Raw genomic sequence first — 20,341 nt, forward strand, 5'->3', positions numbered from 1 at the left:
ATTTTACTGTAGAGGATTCAAAATATAAAAAAGTAAACATACGAAGAAGCCCTAAGGGGTTCAACGTCTACTATATATATACATAAAAAATAATTTTAACATTGTAAAAATAATATTTTTTTCCGCCGAGGGGGTTCGGATGAACACCCCGGCATAGTGTGGCTCCGCAACTGGGTGCGAGTAATTATTTACCGTTTACCGTATTTACTCGGATAATTTTTCTTTCTTTCTTTTTACAGCGTAATTGGACTCTTTATTACCAAAATGTTCTTACCATAATTTAAAGTATAATAAAATGTTCTTACCATAATTTAAAGTCCGTGTTGGAGAAATGCATTTTACTATTTAAAAGATTGTATTATCTTTCATGTTAATGGCTATAGTGATGAGAAAGGAATCATATTTTCTTTTGTGATTCTCAAACCACTTACCCCAATACTTCTTATATAAACTACGCAATGATTTACCTCCGTAATATTACATTAATAAGTCAACTAGCAACTAATACGATCTCACGTTACTATAAGCACCTCACTAAATTTTTATTTATTTTATTGAAGAATTTGCCCCCTATAAGTAGGAGTCTTTCTTTTTTGTGATGATGCATGAACAAATGAGTAAATATCTCAATAGGTCACTCAACTATGAGAAATATTCATCTTTGTTTTGTATCAATAAAATAACTCAATTTAGGACTTTTTTCTTAGCTCTCGTTTGACCATATATTTTGGGAGCATATTTTGAAGATTTGTTTTCAAATCTTTGTTTGGTCATAAAATTTTGACAGATTTTGAAAACAGATCTTCAAATTTCCAAATTCTGGCTCAAACCTATTTTTGGGCCAAGATCTATATTTTGGCCTTTTCAAAACTTTTAAAAACTACCCCAAACTTTAGTATTTTATATATAAAAAAAAAATCTATTTAAAGCAGTATCTACCATGTTTTAGGATTAAAGCAGTCTCTTCTATAAAGTGAAGATTATTCGTACAATGTGGGAAAATTATATTAAAGAATAGCTAACTACCGTTGTTTTTTTTTTCTTGCACGGATGGATCTTTATATTGTTATTTGAATTGTAGTAGCTAATAAGTGTGGTATTAGCAATTGTGATGTAAAATAGTTAGTAGTATGGACCCCACAAATCTAGAAGACTCATGTTACTTTGAGCTACTAATACTTTTTTTTTTTTTTAAAAAAAAAAAAATTGTTTTTATTACATAGGGGGTAGGGGAGGGGGATTGAAATAGGGAGGGGATTACCACGATTCGACAATCTCCTGAAAGTTTTCCCCTTCCCCCTCTAATACTAAATAGGAATAATTACCCCATAAGTAATAAAAACAATTTTAAAAATAAAAAAAAAAGTATTAGTAGCTCAAAGTAACATGAGTCTTCTTTAATTTGTTTTATTTGTGGGTCCATGTCTACATGGCATACAAACTTTAGTAATTTATTTTTCCATGTCATATTAGCTTACCAAAAAAAAAAAAATTGAAAAATTTGATTTGGGTGAAGTTTTTCAAGTTTTGAAAAATGTGTTTGGCCATAGTTTTCAAAATCATATTCTCACTATTTTTATTTTGAAAAACATGAAACGTTACGTTATATCTCTTAACTCTTAATAGACAAGAAAAAAGAATATTAAGGAAATAGCCTCTAATGCAATTGATTTAATAAGAAAATGCAACGACTATCAGCTTGAAATACGACAACTACCTCAAAGATCTTATGCAGAGAGTTGATTCTATTTTAAGGTATAAGAAAATGTTGAAAAGAGGAGTCTCCATTTAGGACAACTAAGTAGCAAATCCTTCGTTTTCTGTCTATTCAAAACTGATAAGATCTTTCTTCATGATTCCTCTTGCACAGTTCAAGACTATTTTTTTTTATGGAAATTTGAATATGTTGCCAAGTAAAGAAAAAAACGATAGAAATGAGTGCTAGCGTAGAAAAGATTTGGTTGTCACGTTTTATTTAGTCGAGTCGATCAGACTAAGTGGAAAGTGGTTTAGTGAGTTTCTAATAATTTAATAAAATTGAGTAACTTTGATTTACAAAAGACAGTTAAATATTTTAGCATAATACATAAATTATCCATTAAAGTAACCATTCGATTGTTACACCAAACATATTCTTGGTGTGGATAAGTGTTGTTCATCTTCTGTGAGATGTCCATAAGCTACGTAGCCATTAATATCTGATTGGTTTATCTAGTACTTGAATACGTATGTATTTTATTTTTCATTTTTCCTTTATTCTATCACATTGACTAAAGAATTTATAGTCACATTACTTCAGCTGACTTTCGTTTAGTTTGTTATAGATTCTCTTTCATTCAATGAGGTTATTATGTCATGATCATACGACTAATCTCTCACATATTAGACCCATAAACTAATCTTCTTTTTCAAAAACTTTAATTTGACAATATTAGTTGTATCTTTTCTCCCGAGATACATACTTCTTCTTTAGCTCAGTTGATTGGCTACTGTATTCCTATTAAGAACCTCCCTATTTTTCCTTTCCCTACCCCCTATGTAATAACAATAATTTTTTTTAAAAAAAAAATACCTTCTTAACTATGTTTTGCACGGATTGCCCTTCATTTGGGGTGGTATTTAATTTTTGATCAAGTGTATTTTATTTCTTGTATCTCAAATTTGAGTGTATTATTTTCCTTGTATCCTCAGATCTGAGTGTACATTTGACTTGAATACATCTAACTTGAATACATTGAAATTTAATGGTGCATGGAATACAACGACATTGATAAAGTAACACCTACAAAGGTAGTTGTCATATTCCAAGCTGATAGCCTTTGCATTTCTTGTTAAATTAATCGCGTTAGAGACTATTCTCTTAATGTTTTTTTTCTTCTGTCTATTAAAACTTAAGAGATATAAGGCAGCATTTGGTATTAGTAGCTCAAAGTGACACGTGCCTAGGGAAGTATGTAGTACTCAAGGTGGGGATTCAATTGAATCCTAACTGAGATCACAAAATGTAAAAAATTAATTAGCTAATAGTGTAGCTTTTAAAATGCAAAAAAAAACCCTCAAAATGTAGTCATTTATGTAAGTTCTCCTTTAATTTTATTTTATTTGTGGGGTTCATATTACATGGCATAAAAAAATTATTTTGCTACAACGGATTTTCAAAACAAAGAGATCGAAGTTCAAGACAGTTAGGCAGGTATTTTCTTCCGTTGCCCCTTTATATATGGGATACCTACCGTTTAATTAATAAATGATCCCCTTTTTGTTTGTATTTATTGACCTTTTAGAGCACGGTTTAAAAAGTTTTTTAAGCAAATTAAACAATTTACGAGAAAGTTAGACCATAGTCTAAAATTTTGTAAGGTACATCAAGAGTTAGATAATGTTTTGTCTATAAGATTGAGAAATATATATATATGAGCAAACATTAATTTCAAGTCTAACGTTGTCCGAAATGGTAATTTTCTAATGCCTATATTTAATATGCACAACTTTTAAAAAAAAAAGAGAGAAAAAAAAAAAATCTAAATGAAGACCTAAAAATGGACACTTGCTAAGCTGACACTTAGGAGTCAATAGAACAAAATGGAGGGCAGAGTCCAAAGCCATGTTAAGGTATTTTAGTATTTTGCTTAGGAGCATGAAACCTCGTATGGATGGTTATTTTTTTAGTTTTCACTTGGTTCGATACTCGCTTTGGCGACGGATTCGCGCCGGGAAGTCCGTAATTGGGGAATAAAGCTCTTTCTCACAAAGATGACATCATATTTAAGTGGGCTCGAGCGAGGGCCTCGATTGAGAATGAGGTGTCTTACCATTCCATCACAATCCTTATTGGTTGTATAAATAGTTTTATGTCTTCATTCTACGCTTGATTACGTTGAAGGCTAGAATGACTTTTGTGATCTACTTTTGTTGGTTAAACCTTTGAACATTGTTTTTGGATTCGTAAGAGGTATTTTACTTTTGAGGAGTCAAATAGTTTAGATGTTTTTAGTGAATGTAACAATAAGATACTTTTAATCTAGTTTATTGCCGCCTTCTTTCAAGTTTGTTGTTATCATTTTATGAGTTTTTTTTTTAATCAATAAAACCTATATAAAGAAAATAAATAAAAGAAGGCTCAAATTAAAAAGACAATCTAGATAACCAATTCAAAAGACTTAATAGAATGAAAATAAATAAAGAAGACCCTGTGAAGAGACTTGAATTAAGATAATCAATTCAAACGAATTGCATATCTTCCTAATCTTATCTCTTATAACATGATGATTAGCTGTCAATTTTCACTATTAACACATCGTCATCACATGTTAACATTAGTTGACATTAATTTTAAAAAGGACTCAATTAAAAAAAAAAGACTTACAAGAACAAAATTAAATTTAGAAAAAGACGTGATGTGCAAAAACTTGAAATGATCAATTTAAAAGACTTGCATTCACACTCTCTTATAATTGTAATATGTTGAATGCTTATGGATTAGTTGTCTCTTCACTATTAATATTGTCATCGCATGTGAAGTCAAGCTATCCTCTAGAAATTTGAAAAATTAAATGGAAAAGGGCCAAATATACCCTAGTATTATGAGAAAAGGCTTAAACATACCCCTTGTTATACTTTCGGTCCAAGTATAGTCCTGCAGTTATATTATTGGTTCAAATCTACTCCTCCTCCGTTAAGGTTGTCCAACATGGACATGTGATCCTACTTGACACTGACATTTGATGAGGTGGATGTCATGTGGCATGCCACCTTAGCGCCCTTAACCTATTTTATCCCTCCCCTCCATTTGTTCTTCCGCCACTAAATTTGCCTCCATCATTACCGCCACTATGATCATCTCTATATCTAAAAAAGATGACTTTGTACAACTGAGACTGAGGGGGATTTCGTGCTACCCAAGATATACCCACTATGAACAGGCTTTAACCCGTACCTGCAATCATAATTGCAAGATATTTAACAAGTTCAATTTTAATTACCATTGAATTAATCCAAACTTTTTAGAATTTGAGTTTAGAATTTAATTGTATAAAAAAATTATTAAATTTAATTGGATCCATAAGTAAGGCTGCATCCATCCTCCTTCAATGTAAGCAGATAAAGAAAAAACATGAATGCTCAGAACTTCAGTTTTCATTTCCTTTATTTTCCTTTTTCCTTTTTCTTTTGGTCCATACTTCCCCTGCTCCAATACAATCAGCGGGCCTTCATTGGCCAGCTGCTGTCTCCCCATATACCCTTTCCTATATCTTGATAAAATTTCAGAAACGTACGTGTTTAACCTAAATCGGATAAATTTCTAAAAATAGTTCACAAAGTTTAGCTAAGCTATACGCAATAGCAAGTAAATATTATTAGGCTTAAAAGTTTCATCTTTCAAGTTAGATAAATAAATAGAGGCGGTCATGGTGGCGGTAATGGTAGTAATGATGATGGAGGGAAAAAAAAAATTAGTAGTAGAAGAACAAATCGAGAGGAGGGGTAAAATGGGTTGGGAGCAACGGTGACATGCACGTGACCTCCACCGTCAATGTCGTCTTGCCGCCGCTCTTAGATTGGATGTCCACTTAGACGACCGCGGAGAAGGATATAGTTAAACCGATAATATAACAACGGGGATCGATATATTTGAACCGAAAGTATAGCGAAGGGTATATTTAAATCTTTTCTCATAGTACAGGGGTATTTTTGGCCCTTTCCCGAATATTAAAATGTTGCACTGGACCAAGCAGTTTAAGTTAGGAAGTGACAATACACTTAATCATGGTTAAGAAGTGACAAATGTATCTAGGAAAAACACACATCTTGTTTTTATTTGTTTGGTAGTAAATTTTTGGTCCTTTGGAAAACAATTTATTTGGTTACATTAGTGGGCCAAATTGTATGTTTAATTTTCTGCATTTGTATTTTATTAATGTTCTTAGAACTACTATCGTTTTAGTTAGTAGCGAAAAATGAACAACCATGATAAAGTTATAAAATAAACTTTACAACCACAGGGAGAAAGTAATATGTAAACTTCAACGTACATTTTCCATTGGATAAGTCTTTTAAAGGCAATCATAAAGACTGTAGTTTTTGAGTATACCATTCTGTCATTTAAATATGAAAGTAATTTCGGTTAATTTCTCAGCACCTAATTTTCACTTTTAAGAAATACTTAGATTATATATGTCTGATTTAACTCTAAAATTAATTTTAAATAATCCTTCGGGTAAACAGTAAAATTAGGTGAAAGAAGTATTATGACTACCTATAATTCAATCATTACTCTTAAAATTATTAGTCACGCAGATGGATGAAGTGAAGTGATTGACAATCAAGAGCCATATCCAAATTGTCAACATCGTCATCACATGTTAACATTAGTTGAAATTAATTTTAAAAAAAGACTCAATAAAAAAGGACTTATAAGAAGAAATTAATTTAAAAAAGACTCAACGTGCAAAGACTTGAAATATTCAATTCAAAAGACTTGCCTTCTCTTTTGTATAGTCTTATAACATGCAGAATACTGATGGATTAGTTGTCAATTATCCTTATTAATATTGTCATCACATGTTAACATGTGAAGTCAAGCTATCCTCTAGAAAATTGAAAAACTAAATTAGGGGGCAAAAATTAAAATGTTGCACCGGACCAAGCAGTTTAATGCATGTTGGGAAGTTAAAAGAGAAATACACTAAAATTAGGTTTCGAGTATACCATTTTGTCATTTAAATACGAAAGTAACTTTGGTTTACCTCGCAGCATATAGATTTCACTTTTAAAAAATAGATTATATGTGTCTGATTCAACTCTAAAATTTTAAAAATCCGTCAAATAAACAATAAAATTAGGTAAAAGAAGTATTATGACTACCTACCTATAAATCAATTTTTACTCCTAAAAATATTATCCACGTGACGTGATGCATGGAGGATGTGCTTTTAAATTTCCCCCTTGCTACTAATTAAAGAAAAACTTCTATAAGTAGATCAACCAAAAAAGGAAGCGAAAGAGACCTGAATAAAGAAAATCAATTAAAAAGGGCTTGTATTGTTTAATTTCCTTCCCTCTGTCTTATAATATTGATGGATTAGCTTTCACGTTCATATTAATTATCTGTATAACATCTCAAGTCAACTATCCTTAAGGATCAGAAAAATTAACAAAATTAGCAAGGGAAAAAAGGGTAGCACTGGCTTGAACGCAACATCTTCTTGCGTAATACTTACCCAGTCTTTATATTTTGCTTATTAATTTTGTATTTAACTCCCTGATGTTTAAAGATGGCTACACTCAGGTATATCTGGATACATATCTTATTTTTTATCGAGATATTATCTCTGAATCTTAGCACTGGATATATGTAAAATTTATCTCCTTTTAAAAATCTCATAATAATTAACGAAAAATATCAATTTAAATTGTGTTATAAAAATTACTAGTTTGATGAAACACAATTTAAAAGCGAGAGGTAATGCCTGGTGGTGGTTGTAGTGATCATGGTTGTTAGATGTTGACCGGTGGTGAATTTTGGTAGTCATACTGAATGGATCTTTAGGCGCTAACTCAACCTCACAAGTTTATGAGAGAGTATTCGCCACAATCTATATAAGGTAAAACTCCGTTCCTTAAATCACCGATGTGGAGTATTTTAACACCCCACCTATGCCTTGGACTGATACTCAATATACGGCGTCATTATTTTAATATGGGGCCAGCTATCCGAAACTTGATAATTAAGGATGAGTAAATGCTCACGATATCTATCCGAAAAATGGATCTTGCGCCTTTGACTTATTTTTCTTAAAAGTCCTAAGGAGTCCACCCATCTTAAATCACCAATGTGGTATATTTTAGCAAGGAGGCAGGTAGTGGTTATCGTGCACTTATGGGTGGCGATGATGATAACTGTTGGTAGTGTTGGTATTGATAATTGTGGAGGCTGATAGTAAATTGTAGACGTTATTGATTGCAGTAAGCTAGTGGTGAAGTTATCAGTGGAGATGGGGGGAAGTAAACGTGATTTGTAACTGTGGTTGTAATACAGTGACGAATTGTAAAAGTAGTTAATAATTGCAGTGCATGGGAAGCCGGTTATGGTGTGATTGTGTGTGATGAATTGGCACATTCACATGAAATATTATTTAGTTTTATATTATGTGCAATATCTCAATATTAACTTTGAGGCATTCATTCGATTTTGGCTTTGGACCACTAATGTGCTTGAGTCGCCCCTGAATCCTTAAGTCTGAAGAAACTCTCGGAGTCGAAATGAAAATCTCTTTGTGTAACTGAAAAGCTCTCGAACTATTGATTTTTTAAAACCTTTCTTTCAAATCTTTTCAAAAGAAATGCGTACTTGAACAGAAAAGTTCTCCACCAAAGTAAGTCCTTACTTACATTGCACATAATCCATGAAACCATAATTGCATTGTATCGATCCTGAAGTCGAGCCATATCTACAGTTTTTTAATTTCCCTGTTGATTAGTTGAAAACTGACTTCATAAGAAGATCGATACAAAATTCAACTTAAAGAAGAGTTGACTACAGAAAATTAATTAAAAATAAGGACTTGCACATGCATTTTCTATTTTATTTTACTCTCTTATGACAAGAAAAATATTACGGATTAGTTGTCACTTTCCACTGTTAAAATCGTCATCACGTGGTTGATAGTCAAAGTCAAACTCTGCTTTCAAGATTGGAAAAGAGAAAAAAGAAAAGAAAAAAAAAAAGGGAGAAAGAAAAAGTAACACTACATTACACGGGATGAATTACTAACCAAATTAACTTAGATGAATTACTAACCAAATTAACTTACATTAAAGGCTTAAAGCAATGAGAATAACAAATTGTACTCTCATGTATCCGTTCCCGTATAATCTCATATGAAATCATAAACAGTAACAATCACATCATCTGTTTGTCGATATTGGTATAAAAAAAAAAACAGAAAGTAAACAACAGCTTTAGATGTAGGCACTTGGCCAGAGAAACCAAATATTTGTTACTTTTTGAATTTTTGAAGTTGGAGTTAAGATCGAGTTGTCTTGAAAAGATAATTTTTGCAGTTAATACTTGGTTGTTTCAATTTTTCCTAAAAAAATATGAAATATGATTTGTACCCCAATTTCTAAAAATTAACAAAAACGTCCAACTTGATTAATTTACGTGAAACATACAACCAAATCGGCTCTAAAAGAGTAATATCTCATAATGAATAATCACATAATCATAAACTAGATACTATATACTTTTTTTAAGTACAAAAAAATTGCTTCACTAGTTCATCACGATTAATATATGTTTTACTCTTCTTTTTTTTTTAGTCTATATAATAAATAAAAACTCAGTTACAAAGATCCAACCCGAACCAAAACCCAAACCGATGGCAACTGACTAAACTGGAAAAGAGCAAAGAGCGTCTTTGATGCATCACCATAAATTGCGTCTTTGAGCACTATTATTGGACTAGTTCTAAACTAATGTGACAATACAATTTCATTTAAACTATTACATGATTCCGTCAATAGTTACTACGAGCTCAAACTCTATGTACAGGATGGAATTAGCACATAGAAATCAAGCATTAGCGTTTGTCAGTGAGCAGCATAATTCAAACGACTATACTTGTCTTTGGGCCATACTTGATCAAATTTTGGTTTTTTATAGAAACCAAAATTTTAGGGGCAAAAAAAGAAAAAAAAAAAAAATCAAATGTGAGATGAAAACAGGTTTTGAGGTATTGTATTTTAAAAATTTCACGTCAAATGCTAATTTTCAAATAAAGTGAAAAAAAAAAAAAACCAAAAAAAAAAGTGAATAATTCTCATGACCAAACGGCTCCTTATTATTAGTGTCGATCTATCTTTCAAAGTTACAGTGGCTCAAGAATTAGGTGGAAGTCCAAATTAAGAAAAACATAATGATGCTAGTAGTGTTGATGGAAATCTAGTGAACATGATCTCCCTATCCTTTGTGTAATTATTTCCTTATGCTATATAACGAGGTAGGGGTCAAAGGACCGCGGGAGGTGAAAGCCCGGGTGAGTGGTTTCTCTAAGAGGGAAAAAAAGTGAATTTGATCTCTTAAGATTTCCGGAATTCATGAGTACTTATTTATTTATTTGAATAAAGACATCAATAAACAAAGACTTGAATAAAGAAATTATAAATAACAAGAAAATACGATCATTAATGGTTAATTACTCCTATAAGATATAAAATAGTGATGGATTAGTTTTGCGACTAGGCAGTACTAGGTAAGGGCACCGGCATTTGATCGGGAATTCACATGCTTCCATTGAGAGTTTCCAACTCAACGTAATCCATATGTGATGACTCATGACCTTACACTTAAACACAATCGCTTCTTACGTAGGTATACAAAGAAAAATTATACGTACATACTTTTTTAGGGACACTTTTCGTCCTAAAGTATTGAAAAATTCTTATTGACACAAATGACTAAATATATTTAACATTCAACTAATTAAAATGTAGGTTTTGGCCCCTTTATATAAAAAAGCATTTAATAACTATATTGTTTCAAAACCGTATTGCCCTTTATTAATATAAAGTAATGTTTTAAACTTAACATAAAATATGGGTAATTAAATGATGTGATACTCAACAATTCGTTAACTTTGTGAAAATTAGTTAGAGGATCAAAAGTGCACACATTGCAAGTAGTTGAAAATTTAATATGTTTAGTAGGATATTGCAAGGAACAAAATCATAATGCATTTATATTTAAGAGGCTAAAAATGCAAATTTTAATTTTTTTATTTGTTTCTTTACCAAACTTCTTAAGATTTCAAGAAAGTGGTCGACATTCTGGGAAAAAAGTAAAAACAGAAGAAGATAAAAAGCGGGGAATATATATACCTTTAATAATAGTTTAATGACAATATAGGGACGTTTGGTAGCTGATTAAGAGCTAAGTTATACAGGTATTAAATCATCCATATATAGTAATATCATATTTGGTAGCATCTTTTCCTATGTATAAAATTCAACATACCTAATATGGTGTTTGATTTGTAATTTAGAAATCCGCATAACTAATACATATGTATAAGCTGCGAGAGAATCCATGAATTATGTTACGCAGGATAGAAGATGAGAACCAGCTCCTAAACCATCTTGCTTTATAAGCAATTATTTATATATACTGAGAAATATACAGGTGAAGAGAGCAAATAGTGCACAATCTCTTTCCCTCTCCAACGAGTATGTCTTTCTTCTCTACCTTCTTCCTCTCATATCGTTTCTTCTTTCTTTTATTTGATTTTTCTAATCTTTTGTTCACCCTATATTTGTGTTGTAAATAAACTCCGAAGCGATACTATAATATAAGCAATTCGTTATAACTTTTATTCTTTACCTTTTGTAGAAGATAATTAATAATCTTGGTGTTTATGACTCTATCACGGAGAACATCTCAAATCAGCCGACTTTTGTCATCTAAGCAAGAAGAATATGAGGAAGATGAAGATATTCAAGAAGATGAATATATTCAAGAAGATGAGGAAGATGAAGATATTGAAAGTCGACCTTCTAATCCCAAACTGCAGCATCGTAGTGAGTTCCCCGTCCCTTATAAATACTTCTTCTATCCCAAAATAAGTCACTTTAACAAAAAGAAATTGTCCCAAAATAAGTGTCACTTTCGGAATTCAAGACAAAAACTGACATGTGTTTCAAACTATGTCCTTAGCATTAAAAAAGTATTCCTCATTAATATTGCTCAATTCCAAAAAAAAACTTCTACAATAAATAGAGGTAGTTTAGTAAACTCGACATTGTATTTATTAATTTCTTAATGAGCATATTTTTTTACTAAGATGACACTTAATTTGGGACCGAGGGAGTATCTATTTAGCTTTGAAGTAAATTTTTACACATGCACATTTACAAAAGATATACTAAAACAAACTGTTTATATGAGCTGAGTGGTGACAGTCTTTTCTTTCAACTAGTGGTGACAAATTCAAGCCAAAATTGCTTGACCCATCTAATCAACTGGCCCGTGATCAAATTGCTCACTTAAAATATGGTTTGAAATGAGTCAATCCCAAATTTTCACCCGCAAATAAAATAGGTCGACAGCGAGTCGGAGTCAAAAAGGGTTCAAAGACTTTAAGGGCCTGTTTGGTTGGGTTTATAAGGTGTACTAGTTCCTCTGCACGTGCATCGTACATCTATTTCTTTTTTATACCCACGTACCATTCAAAATTACTCGATCTCTTATTTTTCAGTAAGATGTTAGGGCTTGATATCTTGTCGGATTACTATGGTCCTTTCTTTACATTGTTGCTATCACAAGAAGCTATTTTTGCTCTCCTTATTTAACGAAATAGAACTTAGATAAAGGCAATTTATAAATTCTACAAGAAACATTTCTAAGATGTGAAAACAAATTATACTACAAGAAAGTAGAGATGCGATGATATTTATTTAGTGTAAGCCTGTCAAGTGGGTCAGGTCGGCCCGCACCCAGTAGGGTAAACCCGGCCCACCACCGGCCGGCCGGCACCCACCAAGAGGTGTGAGGGTCGGGCTAGGTGGGATTTATTAGGGTCTTTGGCCTGGACAAGGTGGACAACCCCTAGCCTCGGCCCACCGCAGGCGGGGTGATGGCCCACCGGGGCACCGGCCCGGCCCCGCCCACTTCAAATTAACAAAAAAAAAAAAAGACTTAAGTACTAAATTTATTACTAATTATAAATATTTTAAAAACATTGTGTCCAATAAATTAGGAGTCTCTTTTCATGGAGCACTTTAGGTTTCTTTAAAATTGTATTTTAAAGCTAGACAATCTTGTTTTCTCAACAAATATACTTTTGATACATTTTCAGTATATAGTATATATTAGATTGTGATAGTTTCATATAAAAGTAAAATTCCATTAGCATGTCATGAATATACTGTAGATACGTAGATTATATTAAATATAATACTCCTTCCGTTTCAATTTACGTGAACCTATTTCTTTATTAGTTCATGCTAAAAAGAATGACCCCTTTCTATATTTGAAACAATTTACCTTTATGCAATAATTTATAACCACACAAAATATATGTGACTTATTTAACACCACAAGTTTGAAAGTTTTCTCTTCTTTCTTAAACTTCGTGTCCAGTCAAATAGACATATAGACATATCAACATCTACATAAATAATTTAAAATAAAACGTAAAACCTAAATTGATAACATTGCAAATTCAAAACATACAAACTTGAATGGAAAAATATTGCAAATCAAAAGTTCAAAATATACAAATTAAACGGCTAACATCGATGGAAAAATTTAAAGAAGAGATAAACTTCAAAGTTCAATTTCGTGTCTTTTCACAAGTGTCTACGCAACACACCGGTACCCTCCTAATAGGCTAATACCCGGCGCTCCGGACTTGTGGAGATATATGTCACCACAATGTTAACATTTAATATGTTCCTCGTTTACTCGCTCAAAATGTATCCACACCGCTCTTGAAGTTGATCTTCGAACTCGAGGAGAAGGTGGAGGTGAAGGATTATCCATGGAAGTTGAAAGTAGTGATGTACACTAGTTAAATAGAAAATTTAGATAAAGAGAGAATTGTGGAAGAATTGTGTGACAATGAAGAAGAATGGAGGGGTATTTATAGTTTGAAAAAATGACCGAAGTGTAGTTATTCATAAATTTAGGGGTTCAAATAAAATTGGCGACTGCTAGTTTTTTAACTTTACAACGGCTAGCTTTTTGAATTTGACAACGACTAAATTTTTTTTTAGTTTAGCAATTTTATCATTAGATGTAAATGTTAATTTTATTATTGTTAGTAAATGTAAACGTCTACTTTTGTATTAGAACTTTACAAAAAAAAAAAAAAAGGCCCGGCTCACTAACTAAAACCCAGCCCGGTTAGCCCAAGGTGTAGCCCCTATCCGTGTAGGGGTTAGGCCGGACACCCTTTTCCCTCCCCAAGCCTGGCCCGGCGCAGCCCGGCCCACTTGACGGGCTTAATTTGGTGACATTTGAAAAAAAATGTCGGGGAACAAAAAATTTCTTGACATTGATGAACAAATGTTGTAAAAACATTGACATTTGAAATCCAAATGTCATAAAAACGGCGTCATTTGGTCCAGATATCGTAAAAACAATGACATTAAATGCCAAATGTCATAACAACAACTACATTTGGTCCAAAACATCGTAAAAATAGCGACATTTGGTATAGAATGTCGCTAAATAACGACATTTGGTGCAGAATGTCACTAAAATAACGACATTTGTTGAAAATGTCGCTCTGTTTAGCGCCATTTAGCAAAATCTCGTTAAAACAATGACATTTGATACAAATGTCTAATATATTATGACATTTACTGCAAAATGTCGTTGTTTTAACGACATTTGGCGAAAATTTCGTTAAAAATATGACATTTTGCAACAAATGTCACAATATATCGACATTTTGTATCACATGTCATATTATATATTAGTCGCTAATTATCGACATATACACCTCATGTCAGAAATTTGATTTTTAAAATTATTCATCACTCTTTATAGGGCAAAGTTCCAAATTGGCCCTGGACTATATGATTTAAAGCAAATTTACTTTCCATTAAAAAAGTTGTCCCCTTTTTATTATCCCTGTTACACTGCTTATCGGGCGGAAAATTACGCTTAATGATTTGGCTTAATGATTATTGGTTTTTAAATGTACTAATTCGCTATCCAATCAATAAGCTATTGGTTTGTTCGATTCAGCGTTAGCAATTATCAAACGGTTAACGAGCGGTGTATTTTTAAATCTAAGAGACGTGTAAGGATAGTAGGAATATTTGTTTACTTTACTTCCTCCTTTTCACACACCTCCCATTTACTCTCTCCATTCTCTCTCAGCTAACCAAACACGAGGAGAACTACTTCTTTCGACCTTTATTACTTTCCCTCCCATAAAATTGTCCATTCATTCCTACAAAACATACTAGTTAAATTCTCTGTCGTGACTAGTGGTGCGCATAAATGGAATGTTTGATCCATACTCCCTCTATCAATACATTATGTATAAGAAATCGAACTGTTAAATAGCTGATTATATAATTATACCTAAGGATAAGAAAGTAAATATGATGATTCTTAACGGGTTAACCATTTACTTGATAAAGAATTTTGCAATCCCCACCCCACCTTCCCACACCAACAAAACCGTTAACAACCCGATACCAATAAACTAATTTTGAGGTTAGATTATCAATTACGATTTGGTTTTGAATAGCCCTACTCCCTGGTATCAAAATGGCTCAATTTTGCCCTTATGGGTTAACACATGTATAAAGGGTCAAATTTTTTACCAGTCATATCACTCGGAAAGTTCAATGGCAAATTCAAAATTAAACCTTACACCTTAAAAAATTTATTTAACTTCATCGAAAGGGAATCTAGAAGTCACTGACAATGAATAATTTTTCAAAGAGGATAAATACATGTCAGAGTACGTCAAAGGCACACTTATTCCATTGACAAGACATCTCAAATATTCCATAAACTCATGGGTGTTCACAAAGATATCAACATCTTGAAAATTTCATAAATTCCTGGGATAGATCATGGCATCAAATAATGCCTTTATCAAACTATCCAACGTTCTTGGAGATTAAATACATCACAAGGAGGTCATCCTATATTCGAGAAATACTACTAACGGCCCTCAAATTACGAAGAAGATTCAAGAGAGAAGAATCAAGGCACCCCCAGTGTTTATCCATAAAATATTCCTGTTGCTTCATATTTTGTTTGGTTGCAGTTTATTTTTTGCATAACGAAATTTGTTGCAAACAAAATTGGCACGCCCAATGGGAACAAATCTCCCCTTCATTTCTTCTCTCACAAATCAAATCAAATCTGCAAAATCTGGAGCCACAGAATTGCAAGGATGAAAGATCCATTTTTGTGGGTACTCCAAGTCTCTTTTTCAGTTTTGGAAAATCTACACTCCGACAAGCCTTGAAGTAGGGGGCATTTGTAGACATCGAAATTTTATCCTATTTAAAATAGGATGCACAAGACAAGTTCTATCCATCTTCAAACTCTAAGGTCCCTTAGGGTTTCTTAGAAGCTACTCTACCCTAAATCCTAGATCATCCTTATATAAAGGGACACATATTCCATTGAAAAGACATTTCAAATATCCCATAAACTCATGGTATTCACAAAGAGATCAACATTCTCGAAAATCCCCTAAATTCTTGGAATATTCACAAAGAGAATATGACATCAAATAATGCTTGTATTAAACTGCCAAATGTTCTTGGAGATTAAATATATCATAAGGAGGTTATCCTACTTTCGAGAAATACTGTACTAATGACCCTCGAATTACAAAGAAGATTCAGGAGAGAAGAATCAAGGGAACAAACAGTATTATGCCCCACTGTTTCTCAATAAAATATTCCCTTTTCTTCATATTTTGTTTGTGGTTGCAATTTATTTTCCGCATATCGAAGTTTTTAAAACAAACAAACCAGACATCCAATAATAAATAATCCTACATTACCATCACTGCAATCACTAATCCTTGAGGAGTGCTTGCTAATATTATGAGAATTCAAAGGATGAACAACATTTACATCAACAAGGGAGGGTTGTTCAAGTTGCAAGCAGCCTCCACCTACAACGTTGAGGTTGTTGGTTCAAGTCATCAAGAGAACGAAGTAGAAAGCTCTTGTGGGGGGGCAAAACAGAAGTTTGAAAAGAAAAACATTTACATCATTTCGCAGCTTTGTAGATTTATTTACAATGCACATTGCAAAAGCTCTGAAATTCTTTAGATGAAGAGCTTAGTAAAATTAAAATAGCTTGTTTATACTACTACTACTTTTTTGTCTAGCAGGCCAGTTCGTACTCAGTGATTTTTGTATACAAGCAACCAATGTAACCTGCTTAAATTTTCAGGAGGCAGGCAGTCCAAGCTAACACCACATCAGATTCTTTATCTAGCTGCTTTGGAAAATAACTGGGGACTTGCTAAGCCTATTTTGGACAAAGATCCAAGTTTAGCGACTGCAAAAATAACGGAACGGGATGAACGAGTTCTACATATTGCCGTTTCAGCAAGCAGCACCCAATTTGTAAGAGAGCTAGTGAAACTGATGAAGGAAGATGATTTGAAATTGGAAAGTGCGGTCGGAACTACTGCATTTTGTTTTGCAGCAGTGTCAGGGGTTATTGAAATTGCTAAAGCAATGATAGAAATCAATGAGAATCTGCCTAACATACCCGACAATGATGGAACCACACCAATAACTTTTGCAGCTTTCCTCGGGAACAAAGATATGGTCTCGTATCTCAACGAGGTCACAAATCTTGAACAGCTAGAAAAAAAAGAACTATTTCAGCTTCTTGAAGTCACAATTGAGCATGAGATCTATGGTACACTAAACTTTTGCTAGTATATATAATTTGATTACTTTTGAGATGTGTGTGTTTGTTGTTGGGTTGATTTTGGTTTTACTTGCAGATGGGGCATTAAAAATACTCAAAAGGGTCAAAAAGATACCCGTTGCCAGAGTTTCAAATCTCTTAAATGTGTTATCTAAAAAGCCTTTAACAATCAGTAGCGAAAATCCAGAGGGAAAGTGGGGTCAGTTCATTCATCTGTTAAATTCCGGATTTCAGCGAGCTTGTTTGCTACTTACAAGAATGTTTATGATAGTACCATTTATCCCGTGTACGATTCTCTGGACCTTAACATAATTCTCAAATTATTTCATATATAGTTCTCATTCTGCAATAAAATTTATTGCTTATATACACTGACAAACATAAACAGTTATTACACTATTAGCGTATTTTATCTGCCTTTTGTTTGTTCTCTTCATATTGGTTCGAATTTCAGGGTTTAAAAGGATTGGAGTTCTTCAAGAGAAATCTTCACAGAGGGAGCAAGCTGGTGTGCTACTTAAGAAGCTGTGGGCAAAATGTGAACGACAATTGTCAGAGGAGAAGCTTTCAAAGCTAGTCGAGGACGAAGAAATACTCCATACTGCTGCAAGAGCGGGAAATGTAGAGTTTTTGGCTGTGCTTATTCGCAATCATCCTGATCTCATATGGAAAGTCGACAAAAAAAAGCGGACCATTTTCCATGTTGCAGTTTTACATCGAGAGGAAAAAGTCTTTAGTCTTATACGCCAAATAGGAACAATTAAAGACTTAATTATTCTAATACAAGATGTTGATGGCAATAACATTCTACATTTGGCTGGAATGTTGGGGCAGCCTAGTGATCTTAAGCAGGAACTTGAGCAACAACAGCTTGAAGAGAAGCCAACAGAGGAATCGATTAGCGAGATAAAAGAGATAAGTGCGACAGATCCTGCAGAACAGTTTAAACAGGAGCCGCTACAAGAATTGATTAGAGAGATAAAACAGATAAAATCGACAGTGTGCTTTAAGGTGAACAGACTGTTCTAGTTCTTCTTTATCTGAGCTTCTTTGCAATTTTAGTTTCCTCTATCTTTTCCCTTATCATGTTTAAACAATACATGTTGTATTTTAAATTTTTGTCCTTCCAACTTTTCATAATTTTTTTGCTGTCATCAACTGATATATGACTGATTTTTACAGGAGTCCGATAAGATTATGCCGCCTTCACTTCTGAAAGTATCTGGTGCTGCTCTTCGAATGCAAAGAGAGATAATGTGGTTTAAGGTGAGATATATGACCTAAGGGATCGTTTCTCTTTTTTTCTTTTTCTTTTTTTGTGCCTGCTAATTTCAATCATAAAAAGACAGATAATATGGAGTGCCAGCGGTAATTTCTAATTTCTAATTAGAGAGGAGTTCATGGCATTCCAAAGTTTGGTAGCGAGTAAGTAATAATTTGATTGAAATAACTATTTGGGCAGGAGGTGGAGAAAACTGTACCATCTTCACTCCTCAAGGATAAAAACAAAGATGGCAAAACGCCGGGGCAATTATTCTCGGAGGAGCACAAGCAGTTACTCAAAGAAGGGGAAGCGTGGATGAAAGACACTGCAAATTATTGTATGATTGTTGCAGCTTTGATTGCCACAGTCATGTTTGCTGCTGCCTTCACTGTTCCAGGCGGTAATAACAACGATGACGGCACTCCAATAATGCTAAAATCAAATGCCTTTGCGGTTTTTGTCACATCAGATGCTGTGGCACTCTTCAGTTCAATTATTTCCATCATTATGTTATTATCCATACTCACGTCTCGCTACACTGAAGATGATTTTCTTGTGGCATTGCCTGCCAAGATATTGTGTGGACTCACGGCACTCTTCATCTCGATAGTTAGCATGCTTGTGGCTTTTGCAGCAACTTTCTTCTTGGTCTATAATTATCATAGGGCCTATAAGCCCAAGGTCATTGCTGCTTTTGCTGGACTTCCTGTAGCTTTGTTTGCGGGTTTACAGTTTAGCCTATGGTTGGATACGGCGAAATCAACATGCTCGTCCAAATTTCTATTTACACCAGGAAAGCATAGGATTTATAACAAACAGATCTGTCACAACAGAGAAGCGGGCTACATTTTCAGTCGTTTTAATAAGTGATGCCTTATTTTAAGTGGTTTCGTAAATTAGTTGCAATGTCTTGAGTATGACTAATGTGATGAAGTTTCCAAGCTTGCCATTCGGACTGTAATAAGATTAGCACACTACTATTTATGTTCTGAAATGTTAAATTTAATGATTATGAAATGCTTTATTTTGTTCAAAATTTCAGTTGCACGCGCGCGCACACACGCACACTTAAAAAAATTGTTTCATACACAAAAATTTTGGGGGTGAAAATCATTTACACCCTTTAATTTTATTTTAAAAACGGAAAAGTCTCAAATATGTCATCGAACTATCGGAAATGGCTCATCTATGCCACTCGTCAATAGTTTGTCTCATTTATGTCATCGTCGTTACCAAAATGGCTCATTCATGCCATTTTTCATTAATTTGGGTCAGACTTTTTATTAATTTGGGATTTAAAATTGGGCTGGTTTAATTAAATAAGGTGGACCCACTACAAAAAATTATATTTGGCAACAAATTTTTTTTTGTTGCCATAGATTGATTATTGTTGCAAAAAGTACTTTGGCAACAAAAAAAAATATTTTATCAACCATTGAACTTTTTTTAATAGTTCAATTGCATATTTGAGTTCTTTCCATTTTAAAAATCAAACTTTTTTTATTAAAATGTTTGCAAAAGTTTACTTTTAAAACAATAATCAATACTATGGCAACAAAATTAAATTATTTGGCAACAAAAAATCATTTGCCAACAATAAAACCAAGTTGTTGCCAAATATAAAAAATTTTGTTGCGATTTCTATACTTTCT

The 20,341-nt window shown here is 33.1% G+C and overlaps 1 protein-coding gene across 1 annotated transcript; it reads left to right on the plus strand.

Annotated features, from left to right (window-relative positions):
* Window positions 1-11,103: 11,103 nt before the first annotated feature.
* LOC132060466 (uncharacterized) lies at window positions 11,104-19,638 on the plus strand. Its single transcript, XM_059453502.1, has 7 exons — window positions 11,104-11,223; window positions 11,387-11,574; window positions 16,937-17,413; window positions 17,502-17,711; window positions 17,880-18,436; window positions 18,608-18,691; window positions 18,888-19,638. The coding sequence occupies exons 2-7, from the start codon at window positions 11,412-11,414 to the stop codon at window positions 19,557-19,559; spliced, it is 2,163 nt and encodes a 720-aa protein (XP_059309485.1). The 5' UTR covers window positions 11,104-11,223; window positions 11,387-11,411; the 3' UTR covers window positions 19,560-19,638.
* The last annotated feature ends 703 nt before the right edge of the window (window positions 19,639-20,341 follow it).

Source organism: Lycium ferocissimum, chromosome 6 (assembly GCF_029784015.1).
Source record: "Lycium ferocissimum isolate CSIRO_LF1 chromosome 6, AGI_CSIRO_Lferr_CH_V1, whole genome shotgun sequence".
Lineage (NCBI taxonomy): Eukaryota > Viridiplantae > Streptophyta > Magnoliopsida > Solanales > Solanaceae > Lycium > Lycium ferocissimum.